Raw genomic sequence first — 23,146 nt, 5'->3', positions numbered from 1 at the left:
ATGTATATTCTGACTTTCATGAATTATTGTCTCTGCCTTGAGTTGGAATACCATTTGCACTCAAGTATTCTGACATAATGAATCATTGTATGCAGGAATGTGACCAGTGTCATAGAATGCGATACGTGTACACAGAAATAAAGACCCGTTGTATCCAATTGTGTTGCCAGTACCATATTACACATACAAGTAACAGTGGTACCATATTATGCAGATAAGAAATGTGTTATAATAGGCTGTGATAGGGTTAAATCCATCAGCCAGAGGGATCCACTGCACACACTAAGGCAGAGGTTCTCAACCTGTGGGCCGCTTACAGCCCAGTCAGCACACAGCTCTGACCCTTGTGACATCCTCAGGGCCATACATGTAGTGTTGTGTGGATGCAGCCCATATAACACATAGAGAGAGCTGCATGTGTGGCCCACAGTGGTAAATAGGTTGAGAGCCACTAGTCTAAGGGACTGGAGAAGGACGAGCACTGGCTAGCAAGGCCAGCTCCAGGGTTTTTGCTGCCCCAAGCGGGGCGGGGGGGGGGGGGAAGCCGCGATCGGCGGCATTTTGGCGGCAGCTCCACTGTGCCGCTTTCTACTTCGGTGGCGGGTCCCTTGGTCCCTCTTGGGGTGAAGGACCTGCCGCCGAAATGCTGCCGAAGAGCTGGACGTGCCCCCCCACCCCTTCCCCTTGGCTGCCCCAAGCACCTGCTTGCTGGGCTGGTGCCTGGAGCCGGCCTTGCTGCCTAGCCAGAAGACAGGATTGTGGGGAAAAAGCAGTCGCAGATGAGGAAAAGTGGGAAGGCAGGACCTAGAACAGGGTCAGCAGGAGAGGCAGGAAGGTGGTTAGAGGAAGAGTCAGGATGCTGAAGAGGAGTGATGGGTGGTAGTCAACTGAGAAGAATTGCCTGATATGGAGTTGTGTTGGCTGGCATGAGACGTTCCAGTGGCATTCGTCAGTTGAGGCTGGTAGCGATGGTAGATTCAGAGGAATGCTGGCTAGAAGTAGCAACATGGAATGGGGAGAAGGTAGGAATGGGGAGAAGGAAGCAGGGAGATGCTGACAGCCTGCTGGAGATGAGGCTGTGGCTTCCTGTCTTGCTTAGCTTTCTGTGCTCAAAAGGTGCTACTGGAGCTCTGCAACATCAAACCCATTTTAAATTTAGGGAGGCGCCCCTGTGTCAGAACCAAAGGGTTAAAACACATCAGATACTCGGTACAAATCTGTGTAATGAGGCCAGGCTGCTCTGGGGTGGAAAATGAGTTTGTTTTGCAACCTGATATTACTTCAGCTGGTTAGATAAACGTATTTTAAGGCCAGGAGGGATCATTATGATCATCTACTCTGACCTTCTTCATAACACAAGCCAGAGAAGTTCACCTAGTGATTACTGCATCAAACCCATTACTTCCGATTGCGCTAAAGTATCTCTTTTAGAAAGACCTACAATCTTGATTCAAACTTGTCTAGTGATGGAGAATCCACCACATTCCAAGGTAAATTGCTCCAATGGTTAATAATTAATCCATGAACCTATAATATATGCCATCAGATCAGAATGAGTGTTTTACTCATGTGGCAATTTGGAAAATCTGTCTGTACAGTTTAAGAATTCTGGTTGATATTATGATAACTGCTGTTTCAATTAATACCTAAATGTAAATTTCACATCCACCATGGACAGGCAGAACTGTGTCAGTCTCTGCCATTCCAGGGACAATGGTGGGTCATTTGAATTTAATGGCTGCCTATCCAGCTGGAAACACCTGAATGACAACAGTTTAGCTAAAGCCAAAAGATACTTCCTTCAAGTTATTTGCAGGGAGGGTAGAAGTGGAGAGAGCAGAAAATTACCAGCAACAAGACGAAGAGACAGAGGTGACCAAGGAGAAGTTTAAAAAGGACTTAGAGAGGGAAGGCTCAAATAGCCACACAGGAAGTTTTGGGCAGGAAAGGAGAAAGGACAAATCAGCCAGGTCACAGAGCAACAGCGAGCTGATGAGAATACATGTCATGCACGGCAGCAGGAAAAGGATGCTGGGTGGCTCCAGCTGACTCAGACCTCAGCCGAAAGAATACTCTGGAGGGGTGGGGAAACTGAGGCAGGACACTGCCTATAGGATTTATTATTTAGTATGGGTTTGTGATTTCTCATGTTATTAAAAAAAAAAGAAATAGTGTGTTAGATGGCTGTGCACAGTGCCTGCGTGTATCGTGTGCTACACCTACCACATCACCCTTTGAAGATGTAAACCAGACAGCCCACAACTTTGGCTGGGGTTCTGCGAGATTTGGATTCTATTCTTGACTGCCACTAATGTGCAGTGTGATCTAGTCAAGTTCCCTGAGACCACTTCCTCCCCGCCTCATCAGTGATAGTGTCTCTGTCCTGTTCCACAGGTATTTTTGTAGGCAAACCTGAAATTGGGTATTACTGGCTTAGGAAGACTGCCTTCATAAGCCTCAAAGGTCTGTACATCCTTATTTAAGTGACTGGCAGCTAAAAGTAGACATGGCTCCTACATACTTTGAGAAGGAGGAAACTGACAGAGATGTAAGTTTCAACTTACAGACAGAAAATGTTGAAATGGGACAGTCAAATGCAACAAATCCTCCTCCATTCTAAGGAGGGAGCTGTAGTATCCCTCTGTATTGGTTCAGCCATCGACTGTCTTCTCTTTCTAATCCAACAGCCTTGAAGAGAGTACCTGAGTGCACAGTGTGATGAGTTCAGTCACAGAGACCCCCTTGGGACTGTCACCTGATGTGCTGAGATTACCTCTGAGCCCATTTTTCCTGCCAGCTAGGGACTCCAGATCCCTGTCTTGTTGAGCCAGACACGCTAGCCTGCTGCAACACAGACCCAGGTCTGGTCCACACCCCCAAAGCTGCAGACTTTAACCAAAAACTGTGCAGCAGGTCACCTATCTCCAGCACCCAGACACCCAGTTCCCAATGGGATCCAAACCCCAAATCTGTTTTACTCTGTATGTAGCTTATACAGGGTAAACACATAAATTGTCCCTCTATTAAAAACTGATACAGAAATATGCACAGCTGTTTGCTCCCCCAGGTATTACTCACTTAGGTCTGGTCTACACGGGGGGTAGGGGAGAAAGCAGGAGGGATCAATCAAGTTACGCAACTTCAGCTACGTGAATAACGTAGCAGAAGTTGATGTACTTAGACCTACTCACCGCAGTATCTTCACTGCGGTGAGTCAACTGCTGATGCTCCCCCATCGACTCTGCTGTCTCTCTCATGGCAGTGGAGTACAGGAGTCGACAGGAGAGCGCTTGGGGGTCGATTTATCTAGATGCGATAAATTGACCCCAGCTGGATCGATTGCTGCCCGCTGATTCGGCAGGTAGTGTAGACATACCCTTACTCTGGGTTTATCAATAAACAAAAGTGATTTTATTAAGTATAAAAAGTAGGATTTAAGTGGTTCCAGGTAATAGACAGAACAAAGTAAGTTACCAAGCAAAATAAAACAAAACATGTAAGTCTAAGCCTAATACATTATGAAACTGAACACAGGTAAATCTCACCCTCAGATGTTCCATTAAGCTTCTTTCACAGACTAGACTCCTCCCTAGTCTGGGCCCAATCCTTTCCCCTGGCACAGTCCTTGTTAGTTCCAGCAGGCATCTTAGGTGAGAAGCAGGGGCTTTCTCATGACTGGGACCTGCTTTGTTCTGCTGCACCCCCTTTTATAGCTTTGGCACAAGGTAGGAATCCTTTGTGTCTCTGGGTCCCCAGCCCTCCTTCTAAATGGAAAAGCACAAGGTTTAAGATGGATTCCAGTATTATGTGACACGGTCACATGTCACTGTAAGACTCCATTCTTCATTACTCAGGGGCTGGCACACAGGTATACAGGAAGGCTTGCAGGTAAATAAACCATTTACAACCAATTGTCCTAGTCAATGGGAGCCATCAAGATTCTAATCCGCCATTAATGGCCCACACTTTGTATAATTACAATAGGACCTCAGAGTTATACTTCAGATTTCTAGCTTCAGATGCAAGGATTCATACAAATAGGATGAATATATGCGGCAGGTTATAACCTTTGTAATGGGTTTCAGAGTGGAAGCCATGTTAGTCTGTATCAGCAAAAACAACAAGGAGTGCTTGTGGGACCTTAGAGACTAACAGATTTATTTGGGCATAAGCTTTCATGGGTTATGATACCTTTTCACTTTGTAATGATACCTTACAAGAGACCTTTTGCATAAAGCATATTCCAGTTACGTCATATTTACACTCATAAGCATATTTCCATAAAACGTTATGGAGTGCAACGTCACACAGAACGGCAGGGTCACAAGAGCACAGGGTGGTTGGTTTCAGATATTGTATCTGTTACAGTGACATTTAATCCCGATGTTATGGACAGTCGCCAAACCTCTGCTGACTGAGTACAGTTCAGTTCACACAACTAGACCAGCAAATGAATCGACTTTTAGCAAGAATGGAAGTAGCAGTCTTAAGTATGTGTTTTTTCTTCCCAAGTCCCTTATCATTCCTCTTCCTCTCTTTTGTATCTTTTCTAAAATATCCTATTTATAACAAAGCTTCAGAACCAAGCACAAAATACCCAATGTGCCCCCTTCTGCAATGAATCAGATCATTGAGGCAACAGGGTACTTATTCCCTCATGCAAAGCTTTAATAATCACCTCTTACTTAATAAAAAACCTTTTTGCCTGAGCAGTTAGCCAGCATTCAGAGACTTGCAGAGTTGTTTCGGTTAGGAAGAGAAACTGATGATACAAGTTGGGTATTTCTTTGGTGCAATCCTGTTTATTTACAAAGAACATACACAAAGTCCTGTTTCTTGAAATCTTAACAACAGCAGACAGATTTGCTTGCTCGGAAATCCAAGAGTGCCTTTCCAAAGAGTACTGTGCCCATAAGCATCTCTGTGTCTCATCTTCCTTACAGGGTCACATTCCCCACTGCTTCTGTCCCTTTCTTCCCAGGGACACACACACAGATATGCACAATTACAACCAATCAATTCTCTAGCTCTTGCATTTTGCAGTCAGACTCAGGTGTCCCCTCAACCCACATAACTTAGCTTCCAATCCCCTTGCCGGGCTGTCCATTGCCTTGGGTCATGGTTTCCAGCTGTCACTACATAAAGGGGCATTTAACTGCTCCTTCCATTTAGCCCAAATTAGGGGTGGTTAGCACACTCATCAGCTTTAATCAGGTCTGTAATTGTGTATAGATCAAAGAACCTGCTTAACAGCAACCATTAACAATATACTTAGACCTTCCTACATAAAACAATACAATAGCCCCTTTCATCCTGTAGGATCCCAAAGTATTTAACACTTAAATTCAAAATATTTCTGTTTGTTAAGGATCCTCACCTTGTCTTAAACACTGGATTTAGGGTAACTTCAGTAACAAGTTGTTATACCCTAGATAGTCAAATATATTTCATAGAAATTACAAAAGGAACAAAATATATTAAAAAACCGGAATGTCTGTAGAAACCAGTCTAATTTAATCTGGGCCTACAAATACTAAAATACCTTGATCATAATGGTATTTATTGCATGGCATCACTATAAGGCAGAGTTAAGGTTGCCTTAATTGCATTTCCATACCTTAACATGTTTCTTTAAAGTGTTGCCTTAACTCTGTATTTCATGGGTTTGCAATTATTCATGTGGGGCTATTTAATATGTCCCTCTAATGTTTTTCACTTTTAAATTACTGATACTCATACTCTTCACCCTAATTCTATTTTAACACACTTTTTTCTCTTGGAATAGAAGTTAGAGGTGAACAAGACCTATTAGGCCACTTAATCCAATTTGCCCATCACAAGCCAGTGCTCTACTGTATGACAGTAGGAAGGGTGATGTAACAATCTAAATGCAGACCTGGGAACCAGGAACTCCTGAGCTATAGTCCCAGCACTCACATCCATTTCCTCTGTGAGAAAGATAGTTAGCATTCCTGCCTCAGTTTCCCCTTCTGTAAAATGTGACAAACAATATCTGCCTCATATCATAGGGTTGTTGTGAGAATAATGAAAGGTGCAAAGTATTATAATGAGTGTTATCTCAGGTCATGGCCCTAGTTGTTACTTTGCACCACATGAGCAAGGAGGGCTTCCTCCTTCATTGTCTCATATTGTTGTCCATAGTCCTATATTTCTCTGAATGGAACTGGATAAAACATATGGATATAGATGACTACCTGAAACTGGTACCTTAAACTTCGTTCTGTGGAACTGTAGGAGCCAATAATCAAGTTAAATATACATGGAAAATCAGTACCTCCATGATGTGAATAGGACTGTTGTCTCCTTCAGTGGGGGTTGGGGAGGGGGCAGTGATACTTCCCAGCAGGAAACCTAAGCTGATGATGCAGTGTAGGATGGAGAAAATTCAGATCCCATTCAAAAACCATGGAAGTCAGAAAGTTTCAAAGTTATTGTCAGGGCTGTTAAATAAAAAAAAAATTTTGGTTAATATAAGATTCTCTCCACTCCACTTTGTGTCATGTGTTCAAGACAGCAGCTTCCTGTTTAATATCATATTTCAGACACCACATTTTGTACAATGTTTCGTGTAATGAGATGTAGAGATTACACTGCTTTTATAACACACCAGGGTCTCCTTTGTTTTAGAACCTGAAATGACCTCATCATTTCATTGCTCAGAGCTTGGTAGCATATTATCACTGAAGACATAGTTTTCTATCTTCTGTTTTTTTCTCCTGGCCTCATTACCTTACATTTCCTTCATGGAATAGAATAAACCAGTTTATCTAACCCTTTTGCTCTTGTCTGCCCAAGTCATCTGGAATGTAATTGTCCTTGTCTCTTGTATTGATTCCCTGTCTCTGATTTAATTTAATCACTTCACATTCCTTCTTCCAAAGCAGAGAACAAAATTGGTGCTAATACAGTTCTTCCCCTTCCTGTTAACTGGGCCTAACACCTCTTTCAAGGAGGCTACTAACTAAGCAGGTAGTCAGTGCTGCACTGCCTCTGTCAGTGTACTTCATTTACAGGAGCAGTTTATTAAACTTGCTGCAAGAGGCAGACAAGCATTCTTCACCCTGCCTTCCGCCTGGCCTGGCCTGCAGCCAGCTAGCTATAGCATTTACCAGCCCTTAGCTGTAGGGTTCCACCAGTGGAATGGGCTCCACCTAAGCAGGAGAGGCACTGATGTATTGCCGGAAAGACAAGCACTAGGGGGAAGAAACAGGCATACTGTGGGAAGAGGGAATCTGTCCAGAAGTCAGCAGAGAGGGGAATAAGCAGATTGGTAGTCAAGGAGGAAATAATATTCATCACTGAAACAACCAACCGAAGGGCTTCCTTCATTTTTTTGGTGTAAATTTGATGAAGTTGTTTTCATTGGCATTACACTGTTTCCTATTTTTTCAAAGGGCTGTGCAGCATTAGAGCCACCTGACTCCTGTTAAAAGTTGATAGGAGCCATGGAGGTTACACTCCACACATTCTCTGATAATACAGAGGTGGGGGCCCAAATTTCTGTCTCTGTATTAGGGACCAAATTGTGCTAATTTTCACCCAGGCAAATAGATTAAAGTCAGACTGCTGATTTAGGTGACTAACCTTAAATCTTGTCTATGTGGGGAAATTTATAGGTTAGACAATCTCATTGAAACAAGATTTCCCTGTGTAGACAACTTTAGACTCCCAAGCTGGAAACCTTTTACCATAAACCAGTTCTGGGCACCGCATTTCAAGAAAGATGTGGAGAAATTGAAGAGGGTCCAGAGAAGAGCAACAAGAATGATTAAAGATCTAGAGAATATGACCTATGAAGGAAGGCTGAAAGAATTGGGTTTGTTTAGTTTGGAAAAGAGAAGACTGAGAGGGGACAAGATAGCAGTTTTCAGGTATCTAAAAGGATGTCATAAGGAGGTGGGAGAAAACTTGTTCATCAGCCTCTAAGGGTAGAACAAGAAGCAATGGGCTTAAACTACAGCAAGGGAGGTTTAGGCTGGACATTAGGAAAAAGTTCCTAACTGTCAGGGTGGTTAAACATTGGAATAAACTGCCTAGGGAGATTGTGGAATCTCCATCTCTGGAGATATTAAGAGTAGGTTAGATAAATGTCTATCAGGAATGGTCTTGACAGTATTTGGTCCTGCCATGAGGGCAGGGGACTGGACTCGATGACTTCTTGAGGTCCCTTCCAGTCTAAGGGTATGGCTACGCTTGAAATTTCAAAGCGCTGCCGTGACAGCGCTTTTAAGTGTGAGTGTGGTCGGAGCGCCAGCACTGGGAGAAAGCTCTCCCAGCGCTGCACCTAAACCACATCTTCTACGGGTGTAGCTTGCAGCGCTGGGAGCCGCGCTCCCAGCGCTGCGGCACTGATTACACTGAGGCTTTACAGCGCTGTATCTTGCAGCGCTCAGGGGGGTGTTTTCTCACACCCCTGAGCGCAAAAGTTGCAGTGTTGTAAAGTGCCAGTGTAGCCATACCCTTAGAGTCTATAAACTCTAGGTTCTTCAGTTTCCTTCCCTGTAAAACTGCGGAAACATTTACCTACTTCACAGGAGTAATCCCCCACAAAATCCTACCTCCCTACCTCAGGATTGGTGTGGGGATGAACGGGGTTCAACAGTGAACTACTGTGGAGCGTATGGTCTGGCAGGTCTTACCAAGCTGAGAAGGCATCAAGCTAGCCTCCAGGGTAGTAGGAAATGCAACGGTACCTCTATTACTCTAGGGCAACCCGGCCAAAGTGGAGGGGGGACCACAGTTACAGGACACAAGGGCTGGCACCCCGAATGCACTGCTGCAAAATTCTTCTATCAAATAAGCCACATGAGCCACAGGAGTAATGTTAGGCTTTTTGAATTCACAACTTTGAAGCAATATGAGATCTTAGGATGAAAAACTATCAAAGGGCAGAGTATAAGGTTAAACACACCATATCCGTATAAAGTATTAATACTAAGCAAGCTTCAGGGCAGAGAGAGACACAAAGATCAGCATGAAGAGCAATCTTGTTCAGTTAAGGCCTGATCTTGCAAGGTGCTGAGGGCCCACATCGTCCTCTACTACATGGGAATTTAAGGCACTTGACATCTTGCACAAGGTGCTTGGTAACATGCAGAATCGGGCCCTTATATATTCTACCAGTGTTTTGCAGAAAGGACTATGTAGTAATATGATATCATTAATTCATGATACAATCACAGCTAAAAAGAACAACTCAGTGCAGTTCTGGGACATATAAATACTGACATCAATTATGTCACAGGAAATTATTGTAACACTAGAGTGGGACTTTATTTGGAAATTTGCCCACAATGTTTTATATAAATGGAGACGAGGCAGTAGCTAGCCACGTAGAAATGATACAGAGACTCAAAGGTTTTAGCTGTAATACCAGTGGAATAGAGAAACTAGGGTTGTATTCTTTGGGAAAGGGGAAATGAAAAAAAGACTTCAGTGAACATAGATTTCTGAAAGGACTGTAATATTGAGAATGGGTTACTTTCTCCTTTCAGTTCCAGTGGTGTAAATCTAGTGCAACTACATTGACGTCCATGGTGTTACTCCAGATTTACACTACAATTACATTACAATTGACAACAGATTTTTGCCTGGTATGATGTAGAGAAGTGATCTCCAAACTTTTTTGTTCGCGCACCCCATCAGTAGGAAATTTTTGAGCATCCACCTCCTGCTCCCAGCCGAACTGTCGAAGCAAAAAAGGGACTGAAACACAAGACTATCTCATCTCTCTTAACCTTCTCTCCACTAGCAAGACAAGAACAAGGACTTAAAATGTTGGGGTCTGTCCACCCATGCCAGTGTACATCAGGAGTAGCTCTGCTGAAGTCAGTGATGTTACACTACTGTCAAACTAGCGTTAAGGGGGTGGGGAATTGGGGCCTAGAACTGATAGAACTTAGGCAGGATTTCTGGACAAAGAATGTAGCATATATATGGAATAGAGGCCCAATTTTCAAAAGAATGCCATCCCCATTCAGGCACTGAAATAAAATGGTCAGATTTTCAGAAGTGCTCAGCATCCAGCATCTGCAACTGAGAGCAATGGAAATGGCTGAGAACTTTTGAAAATCTGTCCATAAACTAGGAAGGTCATCAGTGGATGCAATAAGTATGCCTAGCTTTAAAAAAAGAGAGAAGCATTTGGATGAAAAAGAAAAGAAAAAAAAAAAGCTCATGGGCTGTAGCTGCTAAGTCAGCATTAGGAAATGGATATAGATGGGCTTCCTTCCTTCCCTGAAATATCCTGTATTCTAATAATTTCACCATTTAGTGAATTGGTTTTGGAAGGAGCTGCTGTTGCTGATGACCTGGCAGCAGTTTCTGGCTCTGAGTAGTCAGTCAGGAGGAGGCCTGGGTGGAGGCAAGCCCTTGGCTGCTATGGATTTTGTTCCAGAAGGATCATATATTGTATCCATATTTGAGCAATGCAGTCTCTCCTCTAAATCCAAAATGCAGGGCTTGTGTGATTCACTAACTAGCCATACCCTCTTTAGGGTAACGCTGCACTCATAGCATCTGAGGAGGCACCCCGCATTGCAGATATTGCTTGGATTACTCCCTTCAGTTTGTTTGTTTTTTTTGGTTAAACCTGGATTCATTCCCCAAACCCAGATATCTGCTTCTTGATTATAGGGAGCTTCATTAGATTGACACAGAAATACTGCACGTTCACTGCAGGGAGACGGGGCGGGTAGGGAGGAGGATACAGGCCTTCCCAGCATTCTGGAGCAGGGCTGTTGGTGGTGCAGGCCTCTCCAGCATTCTGAGCTATACCCAGGAGCGGCGCCAGGGTTTTTGGCGCCTTAGGTGGGGGTCTTTCCGTGCTCCCAGTCTTCGGGGCACTTCGGTGGCGGGTCCCGGAGTGAGTGAAGGACCCGCTGCAGAATTGCCGCTGAAGACCCAGAGCGCGGAAGGACCCCCCGCTGCCAAATGCCGCCAAAGACCCGAAGCGCGGAAGGACCCCCCGCCGCCAAATTACTGCCGAGGGCGGGAAAATGCCGCCCCCACAAATCCTGGCGCCCTAGGCGATCGCCTAAGTCGCCTAAATGGAAGCGCCGGCCCTGTTTATACCAGCAGTACCATGTTCCCTAGCATTCTCACATGGGAGACAAAGGTCTCTCCAGTATTGCAGAGGATGTTAATGCTGAGGTAGAGCTCTGTGGAAATCAGTTTATTAAGAATAACTTTAGGGAGTTTGTCATAAATGCCTAAGAGATTTAGGAGCACATGTCTCATTGACTCAAGGGGGACTTGTGCTCCTAAATCCTGTAGGTGCTGTTGGAAATCTCCCTCATAACCCTTTTTCCTTGGGGGAGGGAAGTTTTGCTTTCTAGTGCCTTAAATTTTGTTGCTCTCTTTCTCTGTCTAAGACTCTCTGCTTTAGAATCTCTGAATTTCTAAAGACAACAAAGCCATGAAAATGTTGAAGGAAGGAAGCCATCGCTCATCAAAAACTTCCTATTTAATTTTAGGGACTTCCTGCCCCGTGGATCAGGCATTGTCACCAGACGCCCACTGGTCCTGCAGTTGGTAAACTCTACAACAGGTATGTGAGCCATCTCCACTCCTCCTAACCCAGCAAATAGCACAGAGGAATGGGGTGAGGTATAATCTTCCCTCTCGGCAGACACCAACATTTTCTGTATTGCCTTATCGCAGACAGAAAAAATATTCATTGCCAACCTCTAATAAATTTCATGGCTAATCTATAGGAATATAATCAAAGTATACTGAAAATCTTACCCACTTTGGATGGCCAATGTGAAACAAGTGGGGGGGTTCTCACTTTGTTTCCCGATGGACAGATGTCCACATCACAAAACCCACCGCCACAGTTGACAAAAAATTGGCAAGCTTGTTGACAATCTGAGAAGAGCTCAAGGACTGAATGGGACATGGAGATGAATTCCTCCCCTACTCCTAGAAGAGGCCCCTTGGGATAGAAATTCAATGGCAGAACCTTGCCGTGCTATCTCTGTTCTGTGGGGAAAAAAGACAGCAGTCTACAAGGCTGTCAGTTTGGCACTTTTTGGCAGCACTAAACTCACTAGGAGCCAGGTTTTGATACCTGTACTCAGCATGAGTTCTGCTTTATTCTGAGAGCAGTCCCACTGAAATCAGTGGTACTACTCAAGGTGAGAAAGCAACTTGGAATATGTCCCCATAAAAATAGGACTTTCATTTCACCTATTTAAAATCTAGGCTGCATTAAATGTTCAGGGGCAAAGTGCTTCTCATCAGCTTGTGCCGAATTTATTAGGTGGCTTCATCAAGCTCCTCATGACTTTCCCTTGACTGAAGAGCTATGATTTATTGAATGGATGAGACCTAGATAAGACTGGAGAACCTTAGCAGTCAGCTTTTCATAGGATTAGTAACTATAGACCAGGGCTAGGCAACCTAAGGCAGCACGCGAGATGATTTTCAGTGTCACTCACACTGCCTGGGTCCTAGCCACCGGTCCGGGGGGGCTCTGCATTTTAATTTAATTTTAAATGAAGCTGCTTAAACATTTTAAAAACCTATTTACTTTACATGCAACAATAGTTTAGTTATATATTATAGACTTATAGAAAGAGACCTTTTAAAAACGTTAAAATGTATTACTGACCAACAAGGAACCTTAATCAGAGTGAATAAATGAAGACTCAGCACACACTTCTGAAAGGTTGCCGACCCCTGCTATAGTAGAACCTCAGAGTTACGAAACCTGAGGAATGGCGGCTGTTCATAACTCTGAATGTTTGTAACTCTGAACAAAACATTATGTTGTTTTTTCAAAAGTTTATAACTGAACATTGACTTAATATAGCTTTGAAACTTTAACTATGCAGAAGAAAAATTCTGTTTTTAACCATCTTAATTTAAATGAAACAAGCAGAGAAACAGTTTCCTTACCTTGTCAATTTTTTTTTGAAAACTTGCCTTTTTTTTTAGTTTACATTTAACACAGTACTGTACATGCTTTTTTTTTTTTGTTGTCTCTGCTGCTTGCATATGTCCTATTCCAAATGACGTGTGTGGTTGACTGGTCAGTTTGTAATTCTGGTGTTGTTGTAACTCTGAGGTTCTACTGTAATGTAATGTAAATGTGTTGAGAACTAAGCATCAGAGTGTCAGTTACAGGAAAAAAAAAGACATTTGTGCTTAGTTATTTACATCAGGAGCACATTAGCTAAAATTGTCTCTTCTGCTGTAACTAAGATAGGCACAGTGGGAACTGAAGTTTCACTGTGAAGATACAAGGAGAATCTCTTCTGCCAGTAATTAAGGGCCAGATCCTGCCAATGTACCCTATGTAGAATTCTCATTGAAATCAGTGGGACTGCTGGGTGTGGGTCAATGGCAGAATTGAGTTCTTAGTGCTTGAGAGTGTGGGACACTTATCCCAGCCTGTGTGTCTCAGATCTGTAAAGCAGCAGTTCTACTCTTCAGGTAACTGGTAAGCAGAAATTTGGTCCTCTCGCCACTAGAGGATGACACCATTATTTACCCCAGCACTCTAACAAAGTGCTAGACACTGATCACACAACACTAAACACTGTGTTCCACTGCAGTGTGTGCATGGTGTTTATCCCTGCAGACAGGCGTGTATTTAGCTGCCTTGGTTTCAACAGAGGAAGACTTGAATCATTAATTGGATGTCAAGGGGAGGACTCTATCCCTGCTGGGACATGAACTGAGGATCAGCAGCTCTCTGGCTTGAGTTGAAGGGGATTTCCTCAGCTGTTGGCAGTGAGAGTAGTACCTTAGTTACCTCCTCTTTGCTAGCCTCCTGGCACTAGAGGTTGAGACCTTTGCCACAGCTTATCCCTTTTGACGGTTTCCCCAGCCCAGCAGGGACAATCTGTAACTTTCTAGTGTTGTTTGACTAGAATATGGAGAGTTTCTACACTGCAAAGGGAGGAAGTTCACCGACTTTGAAGAAATACGTCTGGAGATCGAGGCTGAGACAGACCGGGTTACTGGCTCCAACAAGGGGATTTCCTCTGTCCCCATCAACCTCCGGGTCTACTCTCCCCACGGTGAGTACTGTACAACATTCAAGACTGGAGTATTTGGGGGGGACAGGGGAGCAAAATGGTGAGGTTGACTCTGCACTCTGATGCTGCTCTGTCTTGGAATGAAGGTAGTAAGAACAGAAATGGCTGCTGTGAGAGCTTGCAGATTCTTTGCTCACAAATCCCCACAACAGGCTGGACCATGCTGAACCAATCTCTAGCCCTTTGACCACATTGTGACAACTCACCGAGCTATCTGGCAATAGTACACTATGTTGCCCCATGCTGGACCCAAGATCCAGACTCAAATGGGATCCTGCTGTGCCAGGTTTGTAGGACTGGGATTGCTGTGGAGACAGCATGCTCAGCTCTTAGGGGAAAAGGAGCACCTTGCATGGCTCTCAAGCGATTCCCCCAGTTCTCACAAGGGCTGCACTGATAGACTTCAAAGGGAACCACATCCAGTACTCCACTGGTAGAAAGGAGAGATGCTATGATATAGGGGAATAGGGGTGTGGGATTTGAAATGGGTTTAGATTAGCTTCCTATCCAGAAAAAAATAAAGACTGAATGACCATTAAGAATTTTCTAAAGACTTTATAGTTGATGAGATTTTCTACTTGATTGAGATAGTAAATAATTCTATAAGCCTAAATGGTTGCTGGGAACTCTCTCTTCATAATCTGCCAGTGCTACTCCACAATTACGTCTGTTGGGTTTTCTTTTAACATTTAAATCAGCTGTTCTCAGACTATGATCAGGGGATGTGTGGTGTTCAGAATAGAGATGGTGAAGGTCTCTCCATGTGCTCCACAGAAGGAAAAGGTTGGAGAATCACTGATTTAAAGACAGAGTCTCTTGTTGCTTGTGCTCCAGTTCCTTACCTGTTGCATTCTGCCCCTAATTTTAACGGGCTCAGTCCCATAGCCCTTATTCAGGCAAAACTCCGGTCATAGATATTTGGACATTTGCCTGAGTAAGGATTGCAGGATATGGCCTATAGTTGGTTAATCATCTTGTGCTTGGCTTTTTGTCAACATCACTTACCTGACTAACTACTCCTGCAGCAATGAATTGCCACTTCCAAATGATGCTCAAGTGGTTGTTCAGATTTAAAAGCTGATAGGAAATCTGGAATCATGTCACACCACTGCCTTTTTTTAAGCAGAATCCCCCTCCAAAATCAATGGCATAATATAATATGGGCCCTATTCCTGTATATAATGAGCCTATGAGCATTGTTTACTGCCATACAAAATGGAGATGGAGTGAATGGCTCACTGAAAGTCAGCCCTCTTTCATTGTATCTCTGTCTTTCTTCCCCCAACACCTCTTTACTGCACCAAAGATGGGGAGATGCTCCTGAAGTTTCTAGTAATATCTGCACTGTTTGGCACTTGAGCAGGAATGACTCATGGTGTGTAGACATCAGCCATACTGAAAGAAGGGTCTCCCACTTTACACTGAGATGCCTTGGCAGGAGGAGGTTGAAGAGACTAGGATGTGGCAAATAAAAGTCTCTCAGAAGTTGCTGCATAACAGATATTAATACACAGTAAAATATTTGTATTGATAATCTCTTGTCCCTTTCTGGCATCTTCCATTCAGAGATCTCAAAGCTCCTTAAACTGCAAAACAACTGAGAGAGACTGGTCAATGTTATTAGCCCTATTTTACAGATAGGGAACTGAGGCTTTGAGATAAGAAATAAGTTGCCCGGGGTCACACAGTCAGTGGCAGAAACAGGACTAGAACTCGGGAGTCCTGTGTCCCACTCCCCTGCTCTAACCACTAGACAGGACTATTGCCCAGTCTTCTGGCTCCTAGTCCCCTGATCTGACTACTAGCCCTGATAGCTACTAGTTCTCTAGTAATATGATTATTATTAATAATAATATCTAGCCCTTATAATTCACTTTTCATCATCAGTAGCACACAGCACTTTACAAAGGAGATCAGTGTCATCATCCCTATTTTATAAATGGCAAAACTGAGGTAGAAAGAGATGAAGTGGCTTGCCCAAGGTTACAGCAGGCCAGTGGCAGAGGTGGGAACAGACCGTATAGAATCCTGAGTCCCAGTCCACTGCTCTCACCACTAACAAAAAGGAAGTTTTTTTTTTTTTACTTTTTTCTGGGCTGCATGAGACTCTGGGTGCTGCTGACTGAGTTATATGTATATATCTATCATGCCTATCCATGTAGTAGGTAACCACTTTTAAATTTACAGATGCCTCTCATAAACAGAACAAGCTACCCTTATTAGGACCCTCACTCTTCTCCTTTCCCTTGTCTAGTCCTGAGTCTGACACTTGTGGACCTACCGGGGATGACAAAAGTCCCAGTGGGGGACCAGCCACTTGACATTGAGTTCCAGATCCGGGAAATGATCATGCAATTTGTCACCAAAGAGAACTGCCTCATCCTGGCTGTATCCCCAGCCAACTCTGATCTCGCCAACTCTGATGCCCTCAAGATCGCAAAGGAGGTTGACCCCCAAGGTAAATCCAGCCTCTGTTTTTGTTTTAGCATGGCACTTCTGGCACTAGATCTGGTTCTCCCTTGTCCCTAGACATGAGTAATGGTGTATGCCAATGACATGTTCCACTGCTCAAGAAACAGTCTTCCCAACACAAATAGCTCTTGCCCAGTTCACACAACCCCCTGAGACGGTGGTGTTCTCAACCCATGCACCCTCCAATCATCAAGGCAGTGACATGCTCAACATACAGACTCCTATGGCAGTACCCTGTCAAATCCTGTTGAGGTTGCTTCCACATGGGGTGGTGTTCTAGAACAGGAGTCGGCAACCTTTGGCACGTGACCTATCAGGGTAATCCTCTGGCGGGCCACAAGACATTTTGTTTACATTGACCGTCCGTGGGCATAGCCCCCCCTGCAGCTCCCATTGGCTGGGAACAGTGAACCACAGTCACTGGGAGCTGTGGGGGGCCGTGCTTGCGGATGGTCAATGTAAACATAATGTCTCGCAGCGCGCCAGCGGATTACCCTGATGGACTGCGTGCCGAAGGTTGCTGAGGCCGATCCCTGTTCTAGACGTTCGTGGTTCTCCCTCCAGTGAGGAAAAAGGCTTCCCACCCTTCAGTCACCCAACTGCTCCCTAGAGGGGATAGGCCTGTTAGGTAGAGCCATCTTCACTAAGCCCCCTCTCTGCTGTAGCCCAGAATGGGGGTATTTCAGAATCAGCCTCCCCTCTCTCCTCTCCCACTACACTGGTATGCTCCAGTCCCCTCTCTCCCAAACCCTGTGCTGGACGTCCCATGCACTGAGTTCAAGAGCCCTTGTGGAACCCAGTCAGGTAATTTGCAGTGCTGCCTCTGCCCAAATTGTTTACAGGAACTGTTGCTGGTTCAAGCTAAATCATGTCTGCTTGTGTCCCCATAGGCCAACGCACCATTGGCGTCATCACTAAACTGGACCTCATGGATGAAGGAACCGATGCACGAGATGTGCTAGAAAACAAGTTACTTCCTCTTCGAAGAGGTATGGATCTCCTTTTCATTTCCTCCTCATTCTCCTCCCTTCTTTCCCCCTGGTCCCATCCCCTTCCTCCAACATTCCCCAGAACCTGTGCCACAACAGTGTTCTCCTCTCTGATAGACTGTCTGCCCCAAACCTGATATTAAATCATTGGGCTCCTCAGGTCCAAGCTGGAAAAAGAGGTCCCTCAGCTCCAAGAGAGAACCACCAACCTTCCTACCTCTTTGCAAGGGGAAATGTGCCATGCTCCTTTGAAGGGAATCCGTTCCCAAGAGTCTTTGTACCTGTATGCAGTCCTGGCAGCCAGAACCCAAAAGCAGAATCCTGTTCTCTGTGTTATATCTTTTTCTATGGAAGAAAAGTTGTAGACATGGCAACCTGGGTCTCACCCCTCCTTCCCTGATATCAGAATCTGGGCTCTCTTTTTCTTTTACATTTATATTTAGGGCTTTTGATTTTTCATTATAACTGGTCAACACAGATAAAACACCCCTGATAAAAAGAATTAAAATGGTGTTTATCCAACACCACTGGAAAAACACCGGAAATGGTTACTTGTATTGAAGGGCTGGTCTACAGGAAGCAATAATGTGTGACTTCTGAAGCACACTAACATGCTGTGCATTAATTGGTCTGTGTAGACCTTGCTGGTGTGCACTAAAGGTTCCCTAGTGCACTTTAACATAGTGCTGTTTGAATGAGTTCTATGTTAAAGCACACTAGGGAACATTATAAAGAGATTACTCATTACAGTATATATTACTGTATGTAGATATACTAATGTATATAATAGACATTACTCATTTCTATATACACAAAGAGAACACTTCTATTTTGGATACCTGCATAAAACTTAAAAGCTGCTAAAAATAAACCGTGAAAAACTAAATTAATAAACAATACAAATAGAAGCCTTATTTATACAGTGGTAGCCCTAAAGGAGTTGTTCTCAACCAGGGATATGTTTACTCCTGGGGGTATGCTGAGGTCTTCCGGGGGTACATCAACTCACCTAGATATTTGCCTAGTTTTACAACAGACTACATAAAAAGCACTAGCGAAGTCAGTACAAACTAAAATTTCATACAATAACTTGTTTATACTGCTCTATATACCATACACTGAAATGTAAGTACAATATTTATATTCCAATCAATTTATTTTATGCGGTAAAAATGAGAAAGTAAGCAATTTTTCAGTAGTACTGTGGCTGTGACACGTTTATATTTTTGTCTGATTTTGTAAGCAAGTAGTTTTTAAGTGAGGTGAAACTTGGGGGTACACAAGACAAATCAGACTCCTCAAAGGGGTACAGTAGTTTGGAAAGGTTGAGATCCACTGCCCTAAAGGACACAATCCGATTGGGTAGTTGCTATACCAGGGGTAGGCAAACTATGGCACGGGTGCCGAAGGCGGCACGCGAACTAGTTTTCAGTGGCACTCACGCTGCCTGGGTCCTGGCCACCAGTCCGGGGGGCTCTGCATTTTAATTTCATTTTAAATGAAGTTTCTTAAACATTTTTAAAGCCTTATTTACTTTACATACAACAATAGTTCAGTTATATATTATAGCCTTATAGAAAAAGACCTTCTAAAAATGTTAAAATGTATTAGTGGCACGCAAAACCTTAAATTAAGTGAATAAATGAAGATTCGGCACACCACTTCTGAAAGGTTGCCGACCTCTGTGCTATATAAAGATAAAATAAATGACAGCTCCTGCCCCAAAGAGATTACAGTTTAGAAGACAAGGCCTAACAGGTGGATGAGAAAAATAATTGCATTGGGGAGGGGAGGTGATAATAAATAAATATAATGGGAGATTCACAAATCTTAGCTGGTTAGCAGTAGTGATTGCAGCCTCCATCTGCCTTCTCTTTTCCTTCCCAGGTATCAGAACCTAGTGGAAATTCCAGTTTAAATTTTTCAACTAGTTTCTAATGGTTCCAGTTACCAGTGTGGTCTCCCCCTCCTTCCATTACCAGAAGTCCAAGTGCAGAATCACCCTTTTCAAACTTAGACTTCCCTTTTCCCTCCCCTCCTAGTGTCGTATCACAGGCTCTCCATACCCTGGATTGTCTCCTGGCTGTGTCCAATGTTTCTGCGCTTCCTCCATGCTGCCATCTGACTTTTGGTCTTTTCACTGGTAGGTTACATTGGTGTGGTCAACAGAAGTCAGAAGGACATTGATGGCAAGAAGGACATTCAGGCTGCACTGGCTGCAGAGAGGAAGTTCTTTCTCTCCCACCCATCTTACAGACATATGGCTGAACGCATGGGCACCCCCTACCTGCAGAAAGTGTTGAACCAGGTAACGGCAGCTGGACTCCACCTGGACAGAGAACAGACCAAAATGGGGCTGTCACCCAGGGTTACTCGAAGATCATGACAATGCTAAACACTCCTAGAGCACTTGGCAAATGTGAATTAATGAATACTCACAATGGATCGATACATGATTACTGTCCCTGTTTTAATGCTCTGAAACTGAGGCGTAGAACAGCTAACTGATTTGCCCAAGGTCACAAAAGGAGAGAGTGTCAGTACAGGACCACTAAACTGTGCCTGACTCAAACACCCTGATATAAGGAAACACTTTCCTCTGGGCTGAAAATCCGGTTCATGTACTAAACACAAAAGCCAAATTCTGCTCTCAGTAACATCAGTAAATCCAGAGTAAGTATACTGAAGTCAATAGCATTAGTCTGGATTTACACCAGTAGAATTCCTTCTGATTTACACCACTGTAAGTGAGAGCAGAACTTGGCCTATCATGTTTGTGGATTTTTTAGCTTCAAGAGATCATTGCATTTCTTGTAGTCCTGTAATATTAATTAAAATTAATTGGATGTTCAATTAAAAATGATGCCTATCAGAAAATTGTTTTATAAATTAATTTGGATAAGACTCTGATATGGCTGGAGGGCTGCCTTCTCCTGGGACACATCCAATGGAGGAAACTATAAAAACCAAAACCTCATATGTTAAGATTTAATGGGCCACCATCAACTTGCAAATCGCATTTGTCTGACAATTTTTTAATTGCTATAGTTCAATCATACCCAAGATCAGTAGAACTGAAAGAAGTTAGCAAAAGCGTATGTACTTTTCTCTATTTTTTCTGATTGGTATATTTGAAATTGTGAAAAAATCTTTTTAAAAAAAGCCTTTTCACCATAAGAATGAGTCAGCGTTGACTCCCCTTTCTGCCCTACCAACTCAAAAAATAGAGAGAGAGATTAATAAAAATCTTAAAGATTAAAAAAAAGTCAAAACTAAAAACTCTCCCTCAAACAGTGTTTTGACCCCAAAAAGGGAAAAGTGCCAGAGACTCCATGAAGTTTTCTATGGACTTTGCTATTGCTACTGATTTGGGTACTCATAGTATAATGATGGGTGGCAGTGTAAAACCTTATGATACACAAATAGATAAAAACACATCGCTTATTATCAGTAGAGCTATAGGTTTGTCATGGGTGGAAAAACGTCATGCATACCATCATTTTTCGGTTTGTCCATGTCTTTTTTTTTCTTGTCCATGATTTTCCCAAACAGTGGGTCACCAGGGGCCAGGAGACGATTGGGGGTGGGTGGGAAGGGGTTTGGAGAGCAAGCCCAATGGCTCCTGTCCTGTGGTCTCGAATCCAGCTCCCTGCTCAGAGCGTTGGGAGCTGGAGCACCAGGTCGCAGCACCATTCATGTTTTGTCCTGTCCCACCTGCCCCAAGTCACCAAGCAGGATTAGTATTGCAGTGCCTGGGTGGAACATGCAGTTGCATGTGGTCAGTGCCACTAGGCAGGGGGAGGAGGGCATTTTTAATCAAAGCTCAGGGAGCAGTCAGAGTAAATTTAGTAACCTGTGACTTTTACTACATTTACAATGACTGCTCCCTGATTTTTTCATAAAACTGCATTGACAAATGTGCAGCCCTAGTCATCAGTTTCCCTGTTTTGCTGGGGATCAGTTGTACTTTCCATCTCATGCATTAGCAATCTGATAATGTTGCTCTCAGATCCACGTCTTCTCCCTTGCTGAAAAGACCCCTCAGATACATGGGGAGAGGAGGAGACAAAGACCTATGCCGTTTGTTTTAAAGGAATTGAATCAAATTCTGGATATTTACTCTGAACACTATTTAAACAGGATTGTCAAAAACTGGAATTTCTTGTGATTAGTCAGGTTTTTTAAAAATTCCAGTTGACCATAGGACATTGTAGCCATGGCTTTCAAACCATTCACCACACATCCCTTGTGCTAGGGATGAACATCATAGAGAGCTACTGTCAAAGGAATACTGGAATACAGTGATAAAGGCCTTTACCTTGGCGTGTTCCAGTGAGGGCGTGATGGAGGTGGTTCCTGTGTACAGAGTTTATCCGGGAGTGGAGAGATCAACTCAGACATGGGAGGGTGAGCTGCAAGTCAGGGGAACAGAGGCTTCCAGGGGGAAAAGTCCAGGGGCATAGAATGAGGAGCATGGGCTCAAGCAGGTTAGGTTGGAAGGACAGAATGGGGGAGGGGAAGCAGAGGCTCAAGGAGAACTAGGCTAGCGGCACAGGCTGGGGGGCAGAGGCTCAAGGAGAACTAAGCTGGGGGTACAGAGGCTGGGGGGCAGAGGCTCAAGAATGAGGCTAGAGGCACAGAGGCTGGGGGGCAGAGGCTCAAGAAGAACTAAGCTGGGGGCACAGGCTGGGGGGCAGAGGCTTAAGAATGAGGCTAGGGGCACAGAGGCCGGGGGGCAGAGGCTCAAGGAGAACTAGGCTGGGGGGTCAGAGGCTCAAGGAGAGGCAGGGTGGGGTCTGGGCTGGGGGTACAGATTGAGGGAGCCATGGTCAAGCAGAGCCAGGTCGGGGGGGACAGAATGAGGAGCCAGGCCTCAAAGGGGGTCCTGGGCTCTCATCCCCCATTCTGTCCCCTCCCAGCCCAGGCAACAAGGCCCTGAAGCCGCTGCCTCCTCCCACTCCTCAGCACCACAGGATCCACCTTGGGCACTGGCAGGGGGAGCATTGAGAGGAGGAGAAACGGTCTCCCTGCCCACGGGCTGGTGCAACAACGGCCCCTGTGGCCGGGGGAGCCAGTGCAGGCTATTTCCTGTTCAGTGCTTGGGTCTGGCCGCCATTTGCATCTGTTTATTGGCAAGATTGTAAAGGAAACAGCAAGGCCCTGATCCTACCACTTTGCTGTGTGTTCAGCTTGAAGCATGTTTGTAGTCCCATTGGCTTCAAAATTAGACATGTGGTCGGAAAATGGTAAGCATTCTCCACAAAATATTTAGCAAAAACAATTTTTTAAAAAATTTTTGTAGAAATTTTCCATTTTTGAATGAAAACCTGATTTTGTTGTTGAAAAACTGGAAAATTCATAGAAAATTTCCAGGTCTTTTTAATGTTTTTGTTTCCAATTAAAAAAATATTTCAAAATTGATCAATTTTTTTGACTAACTCTGTCATGTTGACAGGATCAAAGCCTAAAACAAGAAGTTCAGAGCCTGTCCAGACTCCAGCAGGGCCCACAGTTTAAAAGTTTTAAAGTTTTAATGCTTTAAAGATGCTGAAACTCGCACAGCAAACTCCCTTCATCCTCTTAAATGGGACACTTTACCAGGTGTCCTCAGATGAGTTC

At 44.0% G+C, this 23,146-nt stretch overlaps 1 protein-coding gene across 15 annotated transcripts in view; it reads left to right on the top strand.

Moving 5' to 3' along the window:
• Window positions 1-23,146, top strand: part of DNM1 (dynamin 1) — a 110,078-nt gene that overhangs the window by 26,389 nt on the left and 60,543 nt on the right. For all 15 annotated transcript variants that reach the window (XR_004376143.2, XR_004376141.2, XR_004376142.1 and 12 more), the window contains exons 2-6: window positions 11,496-11,569; window positions 13,899-14,048; window positions 16,321-16,524; window positions 17,429-17,527; window positions 19,675-19,835. Coding sequence is in view for 11 of the 15 variants with exons in the window: in XM_032797882.2 (XP_032653773.1) it covers window positions 11,496-11,569; window positions 13,899-14,048; window positions 16,321-16,524; window positions 17,429-17,527; window positions 19,675-19,835 (688 nt within the window). In the remaining 4 variants the exon portion in view is untranslated. The remainder of the gene's footprint in view (window positions 1-11,495; window positions 11,570-13,898; window positions 14,049-16,320; window positions 16,525-17,428; window positions 17,528-19,674; window positions 19,836-23,146) is intronic.

The sequence above is a fragment of the Chelonoidis abingdonii genome, chromosome 24 (genome assembly GCF_003597395.2).
Source record: "Chelonoidis abingdonii isolate Lonesome George chromosome 24, CheloAbing_2.0, whole genome shotgun sequence".
Classification (NCBI taxonomy): domain Eukaryota; kingdom Metazoa; phylum Chordata; order Testudines; family Testudinidae; genus Chelonoidis; species Chelonoidis abingdonii.
Note: the sequence above shows the minus strand (reverse complement) of the source record. Positions and strands in the feature narration are given on the sequence as shown.